Consider the following 17,910-nt stretch of genomic DNA (forward strand, 5'->3'; position numbering starts at 1 on the left):
ACGCTTGTTTTGAAAGTATCAGCTAAGAGGCACCTTAATACAGATTAGACATCACCCATAAACATTAATATGCAGCATCTCCTGAAAGCACCAGCAGGCAGAGACATGAGTGCTGACAGCTTGAAGGGCAGGTGATCATGTAAACTTGTAAACTGTACCCTTTAGGAAATAATTAAACTATCACATGAAAAAGCAGATATTTAATACGAACATTACAATACAAATAGCAGCAAATCAAGATAAAAAGTATCTTGAGTAAAATTGGCATAGCTCGTTATAATTAACAGATTCTCCAAAATCTCTCTATGAAACACACCCAGGAGATGTGCAAGTAAGAACTCAAGCAGATACTGTACTCTGAGGAAAACAGCCTCAAAATAGTCACTATTTATTATATTTTAAGGAAGAAGAAATAATGATCTTGGTACCTCAAAAGTTATGAATTTTTATAAAGTAAAAATAAGTATCTATTTAAAAATATTAACCGTGTGTGAATGTATATATAAATATGCACACACACACACACACACACACACACACACACACACACACACACACCTGGAAATCATGACTGTGGAACATTACTACCAATGCCTGAAAAAAAAGAAAAGGAGACCTATTTTCTCCAGTAGGTTATGGTTGCTAAAAGCAAAATTCTTAATTTCAAAATTATATTTATAGTTTGCCTTAATACACAAAAGGAAATGCAAGATCACAAACCCAGTACTTAGAAAGCATACATCTTGTGACCGTAACCACTTCTGCTGAATGACGGTAAAAGTATTCATTAAAAAATCAAATGGCAATTGAGCTGATAACCCATCTCCATTTACCTGAGAGCAAAAGGATATCTCCTTAAAATTTTTCTCCAACGCTATTTTTTTGGTGTCAGGACTGATGAGGTAAACTTCAGATTGACCAATCTTAAAAGACAAACAAAAAAAGAAACTAGCTTTTTATGAACACTGAATTCAGATTTATACACGAACTTTCTCATTTCATAACCTATGAAAATAGAGACTCAATGGGTCAAGCTCCTATAGAATTCTGACCATCTCATGTAGAAAATCACTTCAAGGTCACAATCTATCCTACAGATTTCAGGTAGCACAGACAACCATCAGTGTGTTCACCTACATCAGGCAGCAGTCTTGAGGTGAAAGGACCAAATATACAGAAGTTGGCAACTAAGCCTCAGGTTCCCACATCCCCCCTTTGTAAGGAAGAGAGGTTTCTACATAAGTGAACCTCCCAGGAAACAGGAGCTTCTCTTTCAAGATTTCTAGAACACTTCCTAATGATTAGAAAAGTCTTCTTAAATTATTGTTAAAACAATCTACCATTTGTTGAATGCATACTGTGTTAGATATTCACTACTGCTTACCTGACTTTCTAAAAAAGCTAGAGCGTTAGGACAAATTAACACTGTCTTACATACCTGGGTCAGCGTAACAGATCTCCATTACAGCAGGGGACTGTGTTGCAATAACCACACTGTTAACTGTGCAGCACCCCTCCCTCACCTTGCTGCTCCCTGAACCCAGCTGGCCACAATGAAACCTGCTCAGTGAAAATCACTTCCTCAAGAAAGTCTTCCCTGATTCCCCAGATGCCCTCACAGCATCCTTTACTTCTCCTTTACGGCATTTATCACAATTTTAGTGAGACAATTACCTGTACAATCGCCAGTCTCTCATTGGAATCTAAATTCCACGTGGGCAGAGATCATGCCTGTCTTGTTCACTGCTGTATTTCTAACGTATTACACAGGACCCTGTATACAGCAGTCACATAATAAGTACTTGAAAATAAATGCACTGAGCAGCTTTCCCAATGACACCAAGAGGGTTTTTGCTTTGTTTTGTTTTTTTAAAATATATATCACACATTACAGCACCAGACTGACTGCCAACGTAGCACTCTTTTCAGTATACTAGGTCAACCATGAAAAGAGGAAGAAATCGGGCCTCTGACACCCCATCTTGATCTTGAACCTGCATACATCCACACAGCCAGCTTCCTCACTCCTGGGCCATCCTCTGCCCCGAATTAGGCACAGACGCCAAGACTTTACATTTAAGCTCGTGTTGCTCTCTCTAGTCAGCCTTAGGCCAAAGAAGAGACAGAGGAGGCCGAGGAACAATCCACTCCCTATATTGTCAGAGACCAGCTTGCTACTGGGCCAGCTGAGTCCCATCGGCTCAGACCCAGAGGACTCCCAGGGAGGGCAGCCTGACCAGAAGAGCCGAGATCAGCATGGAACCCAGGAGCAGCGACTGCAAGGGACAGCTTCCCTGCCCATGCCTTTTCTGGCAGTTGGCTGTCAGTTTACCAAACCATTTCTAGGAAAAAGTGAGTGAGCAATTGGCTAAACTAATATTTCAGCTTGGGTATCAATTTCAAATATCATGTTATCCCCAAATCTAATTATCCAGATAACAAAGGGTAAGTATTTTACAAATTAGTAAAAATAGTAAAGAAGGGGTATTTTCCAAAAAGATTTTGTTGAAATACATTACTTGAAATTAATATCCATTTTTAAAATCTCCTTTGGGGGCCTCTTTTACACATATTAACTCTTCTTTCCACATTGAAAAGGTGTCTTCACAACCATGGGGGAGGGGGATAAAAGTCATAGAGGATATAAGATAAGAGTCTCTTTTGTGACCCCCTGCTGAATTCCAAAGGCTAATTAGGGACTAAATAAGGATTTTATCTTGAGAAAAGAATTATTCAGTATAAAAACATATGGATTCACACATAAATCCACAAGCAATTCACAAAGAATCTTCGCGTGATAAAGCAGATTTTCTTTTAAACACACAGATCAGACTGGGGATGCGCATGAGGCTTTGATAATATTTTACCGTGAAGAGCATAGTTCGATTTTCCTCAATATCCGTTGGCTGCACAATATTGTGTCCACTAATCAGGTGGTTCTCGATGTCGTTCTCCTCAAAGGAGCTGAAAAAACTACTACTCCGCAGGCCTGCGTCCTGAAACTCCTTCCTGAAGGCCAAGGAGCGCAGCCCGGGCTGGGAGAAGGACTTGCGCATCGGCCGTGGGCCCCGCTCCCGGTCCCCCGGCGGCTGCGGCGCAGCCCGGAGCTGATCCGAGGAGAAGCCGCCGCCGCTCACGTGGCTGAAGCCCTCGATGCACTCATCGATCAGGGCGGGCGGGGCCTTCCTGTGCGCCACCGCCACGCGGCCGCAGAACAGCACCTCGAACTTCTTGGCGAAAGTGTCATCGAACTCGGAAGGGCAGCGGAGCTCGTCCTGGCGGGCGATCTTCCCGGCCTGCCGGATGGAGCTGATGATCTCAGGCACCTGCCGGGCAAGGAAGGAGTGTTATTTGGAACCCGCAGTGGCTGGCACGGCACAGGACCCGCATCCACAGAAGCCAACGCCATGCTCTCCCCATCGGCACACGGCGTATTCCATCAGCCTGAAGGAGCATCCCACTGGGAATCTGGGACCAGGAGAGGGAAATGGGCAACTTACACAGAGACAAGAAGGGGAAAAGTATTTACTCAGCACCTCTTCCACGCTGGGGCTACGCTAGAGGATTCGCGCGCCCAACATCCTGCAAGCTTAAGTAAGGAGCTCACAGCCACACAGCCACACGTGGCAAGTCAAACCCAGGCTGGTGCCCCCACTCCAAAGCCAAAGGTCTTCTCCGGGAAGCTGCCACCAGAACATTATGCAGTTATTCTAATTTCATGGCAGTGCGTCTTGGCAGTGCGTCAAGTCTTCCAAAATAAATGATGGGATGAGGAGAACAAGACTGTAATTATCTTATACAACCTTTCTTCTAATCACAACATCATTATTTTCTCTAATGACAACTAACAATTTATTCCTCAGTCTTGTATTTCCCAAGAGTTGAATAGTATTGACTACACAGCTAGGAGGTTTTAATCAAGGCGTAAGCAACCCATGACAGTATCATAATCAGGGCAACACACGGGCTTCTTTCCACTGAGCTTCTAAAGCCTTTGATTCCTAATGTAGTCATGATCAAGAGAATGAACAAAAGGGTCTCGTGTGCTACTGTCGGCACTACTGCTACACCCTCTCATCATTAGCTTCTGACAAGATCCCTCAAAGAAGCCACAGACCGAGATGAGTCCTCAACCGCATGAATAAGCATCTGTGCAATCATCTGGATGATGTACAGCCTCGGTACTAACACAAAACAGGCACAAATTCAATTTTCATAAGGAAGGGCCTAGTTTTTGTTATGCCCTAACACCCAAAGCCAATTTTTCCTTTTCTCTTTGTAAGAAAATCCAATTTAAGACCCAATACCCATAGGCCCAATGTCTTTTTAATGACATAGAGGGAAAAGAACCCCTTTTCAATTCAAGTCAAAGATCAATACATACAGTAAAGGGAGGTGGTTTTAGTGGATTTTAAGAAGCAAGCTTATATTCTGTGTTCATAACATAATCCCCAAAGACCCAACGACTCAAAAGACTTTTCTCTTTGTGATTTCGTACCGAGCACACCTTAAAGACAATCTCTGCCATAAAGATTAAGATATATCCTTTCAAGATCTTTTATCGTACAAAAAGTCAGTTTTATCTTCAGAGATTTTATGTTTTAAAAAATTAATTCCTGAAGCATAAGACCTAAATGACACTAAGGAAGCCAGAATTTCAGCGTCAAGCAACCATGTGCCCAGAGTATTTGCTTGAGCTGTAGCTCATTCCTCCACTGACAAATAATTACATATCCTGTGGAGGCCTAAAAATTGTTCATCAATATAAAAGGACAGAGAGAAGAAAGTAGAAAGTCTAGATTTCACTCACACCTTTGCCAACCAGTCACTACAGGAACTTGGCAAAAACAGCCTGTTTTTCTCTCTGGGGGAAAAAAAATGCTTACAAGATTTTTCAGGTAAAAGTTGTTTCTGTAAGGGTAAAGAATAATGACTTTTTCAAAAAAAAAAAAAGAAAAACGATTTATGCAAGTGAAAACCTTGCCGCTTTTCTGAGCAAGTGGGTAAAATTATTTTATCAGGAGCCATGTGAATCTTCCTAATTACTAACCCCACTCTCTGAACAGAAAATTCAAAGCTTACTCAGTGTTTTGAGGCTTTTTTTAAAACAATAACTGACATTTCTATATGCTGGGTCTTCCACTGCATCTGAAGTGAGTAATGAATGGTGTCTTTCGTTACATATCAAAGGGGAGAGAAAATGTGTGAAGTCACATGAATTTATGGTGACTCAGCAATAAAAGGTACAAACACAAGTAAGACACAAAGTAGAGAACTTGCTTGTTCCCTCGCTTCACAAGGTCAGAGGAGGCTAAAGAGTACATCGTCCTTGGTCAGAGTTGAGCTGTGGTCATTTTTCCTACCACCAATCTCTCCTATCCTTTGATTAGAATCTTCGAAACACACGCTTTAGTCAAAGACCAGTGCCTCTCCCTGCTCTAGCAGGTGCCTCTCCCTGCTCTAGTGAGCTGTGTGAATATGGGTATCAAGGAGATAATTGGGGTTAAAAAAAAATCTCAGGGATCCTGACAAGAATATAACAACTTCAGAATATTTGAAGGCATATTGCCAAACACAGTTTCAACAATAAATTGTAAATAGTTAAAAATCTAACGTTTTTAAAACATTTCTGTAAGTCATTCAAGTACACTAGGAGACTAAATAAAAAGTGGACTCCACATGTGCCTAAGTTTGCAAAACTTTGATAGTTCAGTTCCCTTAACCAGAACAGACCTGAGCACCATTTTTTGAAAAATGAAGGCATATGACAAACCCACAGCTAACGTCATACTCAACAGTGAAAAGCTGAAAGCACTCACTCTGAGATCAGGAACAAGACAAGGATCTCTTGTCACTTTTATTCAACACAGTTTTGGAAGTCCTAGCCAAGCAATCAAAGAAAAAGAAATAAAGGAATCCAAATTGGAAAGGAAGAAGTAAAACTGTCACTGTTTGCAGATGACATGACACTATACGTAGAAAATCCTAAAGATGGTACCAGAAAACTACAAGAGCTCATCAATGAATTCAGTAATGTTTCAGGATACAAAAATTAATATACTGGGGACTTCCCTGGTGGCACAGTGGTTAAGAATCCACCTGCCAATGTAGGGGACATGGGTTCAAGCCCTGGTCTGGTCAGATCCCACATGCCACGGAGCAACTAAGCCCATGTGCCACAACTACTGAGCCTGCTCTCTACAGCCTGCAAGCCACAACTACTGAGCCCATGTGCCACAACTACTGAAGCCCGCGCACCTAGAGCCCACGCTCCGCAACAAGAGAAGCCACCACAATGAGAAGCCTGCACACCACAACTAAGAGTAGCCTCCACTCGCCGCAACTAGAGAAAGCCCGCATGCAGCAACAAACACCCACTGCAGCCAAAAATAAATTAATTAATTAATTAAAGAAAATTAATACACAGAAATCTGTTGCATTTCTATACACTAACAACAAATTATCAGAAACAAATTAAGGAGACAATCTCATTTACCATTGCATCAAAAAGAATAAAACACCTAGGAATAAACATACCTAAGGAGGCAAAAGACCTGTATTCCAAAAACTATTAAGATGCTGACGAAAGAAATTGAAGACAACACAGACAGATGGAAAGACATACCGTGTTTTTGGACTGGAAGAATCAATATTGTTAAAATGACTATACTACCCAAGGCAATCTACAGATTCACTGCAATCCCTATCAAACTACCAATGGCATTTTTCACAGAAGTAGAACAAATAATTTTAAAATGTATATGGAAACACAAAAGACCCCGAATAGCCAAACAATCTTGAGAAAGAAGAACAGAGATGGAGGAATCACACTCCCTGACTTCAGATTATATTACAAAGCTACAGTAATCAAAACAGTATGATTTTGTACTGACACAAAAGCAGACATACAGATCAACAGAACAGGATAGAAAAACCAGAAATAAACCCATACACTTATGGTCAATTAATCTACAGTATCTATGACAAAGGAGACAAAAATATACAATGGAGAAAAGACAGTTTCTTCAATAAGTGATGCTGTACACCTACATGTAAAAGAATGAAATCAGAACATTCTCTAACACATATACAAAAATAAACTCAGAATGGCTTAAAGACCTAAATGTAAGAATGGATACTATAAAACTCCTAGAGGAAAACATAGGCAGAACACTCTTTGACATAAATTGAAGCAATATTTTTTTGGATCCATCTCCTAAAGGGAATAAAAGTGAAGACAAACAAAGGGGACCTAATTACACTTAAAAGCTTTTGCACAACAAAGGACACCACTGACAAAACAAAGACAGTCTAGTAGATGGGAGAAAATATTTGCAAATGATATGACGAATAAGGGATTAATATCTAACATATATAAACAGCTCATACAACTTAACATCAAAAAAACAAACAACCCAATTTTTAAAATGGGCAGAAGAATAGACATTTTTCCAAAGAAGAAAGGCAGATGGCCAACAGGCACAGGAAAAGCTGCTCACCATCACTAATCATCAGGGAAATGCAAATCAAAACCACAATGATCTCACACCTGTCACAGAACGGCTATCATCAAAAAGAACACAAATAACAAATGTTGGCAAGGATGTGGGGAAAAGCGAACCCTCGTACACTGTTGGTAGGAATGTAAATTCGTGCAGCCACTGTGGAAATCAGCATGGAGGTTTCTCAAAAAGCTAAAAATAGAACTACCATATGACCCAGCAATTCCACTACTGGGTATACATCTGAGAAAAACAAAAATGAATTTGAAAAGATACATGCACCCCAATGTTCACAGCAGCATTATTTACAATTGCCAAGACATGGAAAAAACCTAAGTGTCCATCAACATATGAATGGATAAAGAATAGGTGGTGTATATATATATACAATGGAATACTACTCAGCCATAAAAAGGAATGAAAGTTTACCATCTGCAGCAACGTGGATGGATTTGGAGGGCATTATGCTAAGTGAAATAAGTCAAGAGAAAATCACTTATATGTGAAGTCTAAAAAATACAACAAATTTAGTGAATACAACAAGAAAGAAGCAGACTTACAGATATAGAGAACTAGTGGTTACCAGTGGGGAGAGGAGCAACATAAGGGTAGGGGAGCAGGAGGTACAAACTACTGGGTGTAAGACAGGTTCAAGGAGGTATTGTGGAACACAGGGAATATAGTCAATATTCTGTAGTAACTGTAAGCGGAAAGTAACCTTTAAAAATTGTATAAAAATTTTTTTAAAAAAGAAAAATGAAGGCATACTGTCCACTTGTGATGAAATCCTGAATTCTCTATTTTTTTTTAATAAATTTATTTATTTTATTTTTGGCTGCGCTGGGTCTTCATTGCTGCACATGGGCTTTTCTCTGGTTGTGAGAGGGGGCTACTCTTTGTTGCGGTATGCAGGCTTCTCACGGTGGTGGCTTCTCTTGTTGTGGAGCCTGGGCTCTAGGCGCGTGGGCTTCAGTAGTTGTGGCACGCAGGCTCAGTAGTTGCGGTGCACGGGCTCTAGAGCACAGGCTCAGCAGTTGTGGCGCACGGGCTTAGCTGCTCCGCGGCATGTGGGATCTTCTGGACCAGCGATCGAACCCGTGTCCCCTGCGTTGGCAGGCGGATTCTTAACCACTGCGCCACAGGGAAGCCCCTGAATTCTCTATTCTTTATAACTCTGTCCTAGACTCACCTATACTGTTGCTTGTTACATAAGGGAACTGGGCCACTGACTTCATTTTAGTTTCAAACATTGTCCTTGGTATGACTGGATGCCAGAAGGTAGGGATTCAGAAGTGTGAGATGAACACAAGGTAGCCCTCTGCCTTGGAAGGGAGTGGGGCCTGGAGGGAAGTTTGATTAGAACCCTTTACAGTAACAGAGATGGGGTTTGCTGGGAACCTGGACTAAGCAGCAAGCACTGAAGACAGAGAGAAAGGCTGCGTGAAAGATTCTGGAAGACAGACCCACAAGACTTGGTGATTACCCAGACAGGGGCATTGAGGGTGTGGAAGACGGCACGGGACTCACAGGGCTCTGGCTTAGACTTCTTCAGTAGGGAATACAGAGGCAGCAGGCTTGAGGAGAGATTACAATGAGCTCTGCTCCTGTCCATGCTGAGTACGAACAAGAGGACTTGAACGTAAAGGCATCTAGTGGGCAGCTGGACAAGCCAGCCTGGAGTCCAAGACAGGAGAGCTAGACCGGACATCACCAGCACATATACACAGACCAGAGGTGGCTGATGCCTTGAGAACAGAAAAAGGGAAAGTAAAGGAAGAGGGCAAAGATGAGATGTTTAGGATACACCAACATTTCAGGTATAAAGAAGCTGAGGAATCACAGGCAGAGAAGCAGGAGGACAGGCAGGCAGGCAAGGATGATGCCAGAGATGGCAAAGGAAACAAGCACTCCTTCTTCAAGAAAGGGAGAGGAGGGGGCTGAAACTAAACCAAGGGCTGAGACGGGTCTGCTGAAGTTGGCAGCTTACAGACAGACATATATAAAATAAAGAGGGGATGCCCACACTGACCGTCCAAAGTAAGCAAGCAACTGAAAAATGTCTCAAGGTGACACTTTAGTCTATGAGAACGTATACTTCAAGTTACAATATTTACTGCAAACATACAGACACTTTCAGGGCAAATAGGCTGAGGTCAGTGGAGTTTATTCCCACGATATAATCTGAGTACTTTGAAAAAAATCTGTTTTTAGTTTAGTCACAGCAGTAATATCTACGTCATTTCTGATTGCAGATAAGCAGATAAAGTAAATCAACTAACTGCAGCAAAAACAAGAATCTGAAAAGCATTTTGTTGAGATAAATTCAATGAGGGTTTGAGATTTGGTTTTCTTTCAATAACAGGGATCACAACAAAAATGTAAATTGAAATGAATCGCCAATGATGAAGAAACAGGCCCTTTTAGACATATAAAAATTTACTGAACTGCTCTTCTGTCAACCTATTTGAATTTATACTAAAGGTCAATTTTAAAGCAAGTCTGCACTTATTTCACAGCCAAAACAAGTTTCTTTTGAATTCACATACTAACAAATACACAGTATAGTATGAAGTTTCTGTAGCAGGTTTGAGTGAATATTGTTGTATAAGTAGCCAGAAAATGATACTCTAAGAGAATTAGAAATATTCATTTCTGTAAATAAAGTCCTTATTTAAACCTGTGGGTCAAGTTTCTTTTTAAGGATTTGAGGATTTTAAAGGATTATAAACACACGGCAAGTGTAACTTTATTCACAAGGACTTAGGAAAGAGCTCCTGAAACAGTATTTAGAACAAAAAGCCATCTTGCTGTACGTTTACACGTTTGTTTTTCTGCCAACTAGTAACAAATAAAATATTAAATGAATCTAAAGCAGCCCATATTTGCATTTAGAACTCTAGCATTTCCTCCTGTTATTTAAGATTAAAGCATTCCAAAATTGCAAAAACATGGCAGGCCACACTGTGTTTTGTCCGTTGGATTAAATGTTCCCACACTGCAAGGAGTTAAAACAAGCACTTCAAACAGAAAATAATCATTCCACATAATTATTTTCCAGAAGGAACAGACTTGTGTTTTCTTTTTGTTGATGAGTGGTTATTTGTACTTACTGGTCATAAACAACGTAAATAGGGGAAGAAAACGAAATTAAACCGTGTCGCCTCACTCTACCTTACATGTCTTGAATTTCACACAAAACGACTAAGAAAATACCTTCTTACTAGTGCTCCATACTCAGGTTATTTAAAGAGAATAAGACAGTTGTCTAATGCTCTCTATATAAGACATGCATGAGCATTCATATTACCCAACAGTCCAGCCTGTCAAGACTAGATTCGAAATAAAGATGTGAATACACCTCATACAGTGAATGAGACGAGATTCCTCCTGGCCTTAGTAGAGGTTCACAGTGCAGGGAGGAAGAGACACGTCTGCATGTGCAATTTCCAATGCGTGCTGGAGAAGGCTGGTCCCCAGGAGAGGTCTGTCATGACTCCTCAAAGGGAACCAATGCCTCCACTCCTGCTGTGCACTTACAATTAGCCAAAGGGCAGATGAATGCATTACATCTTCCCAAAATAAAGATCAAACGTGCTGTGAGCTGGCTGGGGAAGCGCCTGGCACGTCAGAAACGCTGATGACTCCTGGCCCCTAACGCAGGTCTCACACCCTCAGTCAGGACTGCCTCATCTTTCTATCCTCCAGGTCAAACAGAAGTAGTAGTATTCAGCCACTCTAGTTCTGATATGGCAAACTGGATAAACTCTTATCTTAGTAGCTTTTAAACCCCATGAAAGGTGCAATGCAAACACAAAACCCAGCGTCATGTTCCAAAATAATCGTTTGAAAGGTTCACTACAACCTTCTGGCTAAACTGGCACTTTTCTACAAACACTTAAAACAATGAGACTAAAATCCAACTCGAGAAGTAATTTAATAGCTGCAGGAGCTAACAAAAGAAGGTGGGAGAAGAAAGGAAGAGTAGGAGAAGATATTGCTGTAAAATTAGGAAGTTGTTTCGTTAAGTTTTCTAAAACAATTTTTAGAAGCCAAGACGTTTTCAATGGTCAGCATAAACACTGACAGAAATCACTGGATGTTCAACCTGGGAACATGAGTCCTCAAAGTCCAACCCTCTTCATTTAATGCACTGATTCGCAACTCAAATGTGGCCGCACATTAGAACTGCCAGTAATTTTAAAAATGAGTGACTACTCATCAGTTGAGGTGAAGCAGCCTGTGGAGGTGGGGCCCTGGCACCTGCAGTTTTTGGAAGCACCTGACAGCTCTCAGCTCTCTTACCACCTGTCCTCTGTCATGCCCCTAGGTAAGGAACGCGCTCCTCTCCCTGCCCGCTACACCATCACACCCAAAATCCATGGGATTATTAAGACCCTAGGCAAGCTGTGAACAGCAATAAAGCAGCCCAACTGCACAGATCCAGACCCTGCTCACAGCACAGATGAACAAACTAGTGAAGACAAAAACACAAGACTCGCCACAGATATCTGACAAGCTAGTTATACCATTTAAGGGCAAATCTGATTTGCAAATAAACTGACTGTATTTCAGAGGTCTCAGGTTGTTAAACACGTAAGAGCAAATGCCTTATAAGAAATGCTACTCTATAATTTTGATTAAAGTTTACTTCAAAATAATCTCTCCAAGATTACGAAACATTCACAAATATAACGAACTAGCAGTTAACCATAGCAATCACCCGGTATCAGTTACGTATGTTACATAATCTTTGAAAAGGGCTACTGCGGTCTCTCTTCTACAAGGCAGGGCAACTAAAAACGTATAAACGTGCTATAAGAAACCGTTAAACAGAGCGCTGGCTCCTTCTCCAGGACACACGCCATAATTAGTTTCTATAAATGATGCCCTTTTGAAATTTTATCACTGAGGAGAGATCTTCAATAAAGGAATATTTGGTCACATAGCGTGCATTTATAAACAAAGCAGTGAAACCAGCTAGAGCACTGGGCACCAATAGTGTTTTGCTTCTACCTAAAATCACCCAGGACCAAACATATTAAACTCGTTAGGTGGGACACACAGGCCCACCCAACCCACAGTTCATGAAGCCACAGTTCCCGGACCATGTCCCCTGCAATGGAAGCAAGTAGTCTTAACCACCGGACTGCCAGGGAAGTCCCCAGACTCCTTTTTAAACTCAGCAGCAGAATGTACTCTTTAGTCATCTTTTATTTTCAGTAACAAGCTTAATACACATCCATATAAAAGAAAAATACAAAAACATATAAAGTTAAAGTTGCCTATAATCCCAAGCCCAGAGATATCAGAGTTAGCAGTTTTTTTCTTACCTACGGCTGCTTGTGTATACTAAATGGTCATTTCCTTTACTTAAAAAAAAAAAGGATCATAGTGTTCTGCATTTATCGTCATGGGCATAGTGTCGACCCATTCTAGAACCATCTCATTCCTTTCCAATCACAGCATCAATTTCATTCACTGCAAACACTGTACACAATGGAAATACCAAAAAAAAAAAATTTTTTTTTAACCTATTCAGGATCCAATTCCAATTAACCTCATGCTACCTGTCATGAATTCTGCTCAATCAGAAGCCGTTCTGGCAAATGTGTGAGGAGCACCCCAAACTTTGCATATACCACTTAGGCTTCCCCTAGCTGCGTTTAGAGCATGAAGTGTTTGTGTGCATGTGGGAAGGGGGGGAGGTAAGTAAGAGAGATGAGAGTGAACCCAGTATTGCTTATTAGACCACAGAGACACATTCCATTTGGAGGGAGATGGGGGAGAGAGGGCATGTGGGAGCAGAAACAGAATAAACTTTAAAAAGATAGAAAAAGTCAGCCCTAACTCCTTCCCCAGCTGAAGCCATGAATCTACTGCACTGACAGTTCCTACAGGGAACTCTGGAGCTGAAATGCCAAAATAAGCTCCAAACTCTGCCACTTCATGTGCAAGTCTGAGCAGGACACCCAGCTTCTTAGAAGCTCGGCATCCTCTTATATAAAAATTGGATATTACCAGCTACCCTTTTAGGTTGTTTTGAGGAGAAAATTAAACAATGTGAAAGTTGTTAGTGTAGAGCCTAGCACATATTAGGTCCAAAAAATGCCAACTGTGACCTTCACATTTGCCAAGTAAGAAAAGGTCAACTCTCTATTATTAAAGTAACAGCACCTAAAGGCAATGAGCTTGCTATTATTCCAACTGCCTTTCAGTACAGAACTGGTAATAAGTGACAAAAATTTATTCCATATCAGCCAGCCACAGATAATGCCAATCACATTTTTAATGTGACCAAATTTCCAAACATCCTGTAGGCAATGAAACTCTCGCCCAGCTCACCCCAAAATATAAGAGTAGCAAAGCTCTGATTAAAATGGAGTTGGGGGGGAAGATGGCGGAAGAGTAAGACGTGGAGATCACCTTCCTCCCCACAGAAACACCAGAAATACATCTACACGTGGAACAACTCCTACAGAACACCTACTGAACGCTGGCAGAAGACCTCAGACCTCCCAAAAGGCGAGAAACTCCCCCACGTACCTGGTTAGGGCAAAAGAAAAAAATAAACAGAGACAAAAGGATAGCGACGGGTCCCAGCGGGAGGGAGCTGTGAAGGAGGAAAAGTGTACACACACTAGGAAGCCCCTTCGCGGGCGGAGACTGCGGGTGGCGGAGTGGGGGAGCTTCGAAGCCGCGGAGGAGAGCACAGCAACAGGGGTGCGGACGGCAAAGCGGGGAGATTCCAGCGCAGAGGATCAGGGCCAACCGGCACTCACCAGCCCAAGAGGCTTGTCTGCTCACCCGCCGGGGCGGGCGGGGCTGGGAGCTGAGGCTCGGGCTTCAGCCGGAGCGCCGGGACAGGACTGGGGTTGGCAGCGTGAACACAGCCTGCAGGGCGTTAGTGCACCGCGGCTAGCCGGGAGGGACTCCAGGGAAAAGTCTGGACCTGCAGAAGAGGCAAGAGACTTTTTCTTCCCTCTTTGTTTCCTGGTGCGCGAAGAGAGGGGATTAAGAGCGCTGCTTAAAGGAGCTCCAGAGACGGGCGCGAGCCGCGGCTAAAAGTGCGGACCCCAGAGACAGACATGAGACGCTAAGGCCACTGCTGCCGCCACCAAGAAGCCTGTGTGCGAACACAGGTCACTATCCACACCCCCCTTCCGGGGAGCCTGTGCAGCCCGCCACTGCCAGGGTCCCGGGATCCAGGGACAACTCCCCCGGGAGAACGCACGGCGCGCCTCAGGCTGCTGTAACGTCACGCCGGCCTCTGCCGCCGCAGGCCCGCCCCCCACTCCGTGACCCTCCCTACCCCCCGGCCTGAGTGAGCCAGAGCCTCCGAATCAGCGGTTCCTTTAACCCCATCCTGTCTGAAGAAAGAACAGACGCCCTCCGGCGACCTACACGCACAGGCGGGGCCAAATCCAAACCCGAGCCCCTGGGAGCTGTGAGAACAAAGAAGAGAATGGGAAATCTCTCCCAGCAGCCTCAGAAGCAGCGAATTAAAGCTCCACAATCAACTTGATGTACCCTGCATCTGTGAAATACATGAATAGACAACGAAGCATCCCAAATTAAGGAGCCGTGTGGATGAAAGGCTCTTGGTGCTGCAGCCAGGAGTCAGTACTGTGCCTCTGAGGTGGGAGAGCCAACTTCAAGACTCTGGTCTACAAGAGACCTCCCAGCTCCACATAATATCAAATGGCAAAAATCTCCCAGAGATCTCATCTCAACACCAGCACCCAGCTCCACTCAACGACCAGCAAGCTACAGTGCTGGACATCCTATGCCAAACAACTAGCAAGACAGGAACACAACCCCACCCATTAGCAGAGAGGCTGCCCAAAATCATAATAAGTCTACAGACACCCCAAAACACACCACCAGACATGGACCTGCCCACCAGAAAGACAAGATCCAGCCTCATCCACCAGAACACAGGCACTAGTCCCTTCCACCAGGAAGCCTACACAACCCACTGAACCAACTTTAGCCTCTGGGGACAGACACCAAAAACAATGGGAACTACTAACCTGCAGCCTGCAAAAAGGAGAACCCAAACACAGTAAGTTAAGCAAAATGAGAAGACAGAGAAACACACAGTAGATGAAGGAGCAAGATAAAAACCCACCAGACCTAACAAATGAAGAGGAAATAGGCAGTCTACCTGAAAAAGAATTCAGAATAATGATAGTAAAGATGATCCAAAATCTTGGAAATAGAATAGACAAAATGCAAGAAACAGTTAACAAGGACCTAGAAGAACTAAAGATGAAACAAACAATGATGAACAACACAATAAATGAAATGAAAAATACTCTAGATGGGATCAATAGCAGAATAACTGAGGCAGAAGAACGGATAAGTGACCTGGAAGATAAAATAGTGGAAATAACTAATGCAGAGCAGAATAAAGAAAAAAGAATGAAAAGAACTGAGGACAGTCTCAGAGACCTCTGGGACAATATTAAACGCACGAACATTCGAATTATAGGGGTTCCAGAAGAAGAGAAAAAGAAAGAGACTGAGAAAATATTTGAAGAGATTATAGTTGAAAACTTCCCTAATATGGGAAAGGAAATAGTTAATCAAGTCCAGGAAGCACAGAGAGTCCCATACAGGATAAATCCAAGGAGAAATACGCCAAGACACATATTAATCAAACTGTCAAAAATTAAATACAAAGAAAACATATTAAAAGCAGCAAGGGAAAAACAACAAATAACACACAAGGGAATCCCCATAAGGTTAACAGCTGATCTTTCAGCAGAAACTCTGCAAGCCAGAAGGGACTGGCAGGACATATTGAAAGTGTTGAAGGAGAAAAACCTGCAACCAAGATTACTCTACCCAGCAAGGATCTCATTCAGATTTGATGGAGAAATTAAAACCTTTACAGACAAGCAAAAGCTGAGAGAGTTCAGCACCACCAAACCAGCTCTACAACAACTGCTAAAGGAACTTCTCTAGGCAACAAACACATAAGAAGGAAAAGACCTACAATAACGAACCCAAAACAATTAAGAAAATGGGAATGGGAACACACATATCGATAATTACCTTAAATGTAAATGGACTAAATGCTCCCACCAAAAGACACGGATTGGCTGAATGGATACAAAAACAAGACGCATATATTTGCTGTCTACAAGAGACCCACTTCAGACGTAGAGACACATACAGACTGAAAGTAAGGGGATGGAAAAAGGTATTTCATGCAAATGGAAACCAAAAGAAAGCTGGAGTAGCAATTCTCATATCAGACAAAATAGACTTTAAAATAAAGACTATTAGAAGAGACAAAGGACACTACATAATGATCAAGGGATCCATCCAAGAAGAAGATATAACAATTGTAAATATTTATGCACCCAACATAGGAGCACGTCAATACATAAGGCAAATACTAACAGCCATAAAAGGGGAAATCGACAGTAACACATTCATAGTAGGGGACTTTAACACCCCACTTTCACCAATGGACAGATCATCCAAAATGAAACTAAATAAGGAAACACAAGCTTTAAATGATACATTAAACAAGATGGACTTAATTGATATTTATAGGACATTCCATCCAAAAACAACAGAATACACAATTTTCTCAAGTGCTCATGGAACATTCTCCAGGATAGATCATATCTTGGGTCACAAATCAAGCCTTGGTAAATTTAAGGAAATTGAAATTGTATCAAGTATCTTTTCCGAACACAACGCTATGCGACTAGATGTCAATTACAGGAAAAGATCTGTAAAAAATACAAAAACATAGAGGCTAAACAACACACTACTTAATAACGAAGTGATCACTGAAGAAATCAAAGAGGAAATCAAAAAATACCTAGAAACAAATGACAATGGAGACACGACGACTCAAAATCCATGGGATGCAGCAAAAGCAGTTCTAAGAGGGCAGTTTATAGCAATACAATCCTACCTTAAGAAACAGGAAACATCTCGAATAAACAACCTAAACTTGCACGTAAAGCAATTAGAGAAAGAAGAACAAAAAAACCCCAAAGTTAGCAGAAGGAAAGAAATCATAAAAATAAGATCAGAAATAAATGAAAAAGAAATGAGGGAAACGATAGCAAAGATCAGTAAAACTAAAAGCTGGTTCTTTGAAAGGATAAACAAAATTGATAAACCATTAGCCAGACTCATCAAGAAAAAAAGGGAGAAGACTTAAATCAATAGAATTAGAAATGAAAAAGGAAAGGTAACAACTGACACTGCAGAAATACAAAAGATCATGAGAGATTACTACAAGCAACTCTATGCCAATAAAATGGACAACCTGGAAGAAACGGACAAATTCTTAGAAAGGCACAACCTGCCAAGACTGAATCAGGAAGAAATAGAAAATATGAACAGACCAATCACAAGCACTGAAATCGAAACTGTGATTAAA

General features: G+C 41.8%; 1 protein-coding gene across 8 annotated transcripts in view; it reads right to left on the reverse strand.

Moving 5' to 3' along the window:
* TBC1D1 (TBC1 domain family member 1) overlaps positions 1–17,910 on the reverse strand; it is a 239,342-nt gene that overhangs the window by 99,993 nt on the left and 121,439 nt on the right. For 7 of the 8 annotated variants that reach the window (XM_049709615.1, XM_049709612.1, XM_049709610.1 and 4 more), the window contains 2 exons: positions 2,868–3,326; positions 834–923 (listed from right to left, as the gene is read on the reverse strand). In XM_049709615.1, coding sequence (XP_049565572.1) covers positions 834–923; positions 2,868–3,326 — 549 coding nt within the window. The remainder of the gene's footprint in view (positions 1–833; positions 924–2,867; positions 3,327–17,910) is intronic. The other variant, XM_049709609.1, reaches the window with a different exon arrangement.

Source organism: Orcinus orca, chromosome 4 (genome assembly GCF_937001465.1).
Source record: "Orcinus orca chromosome 4, mOrcOrc1.1, whole genome shotgun sequence".
Lineage (NCBI taxonomy): Eukaryota > Metazoa > Chordata > Mammalia > Artiodactyla > Delphinidae > Orcinus > Orcinus orca.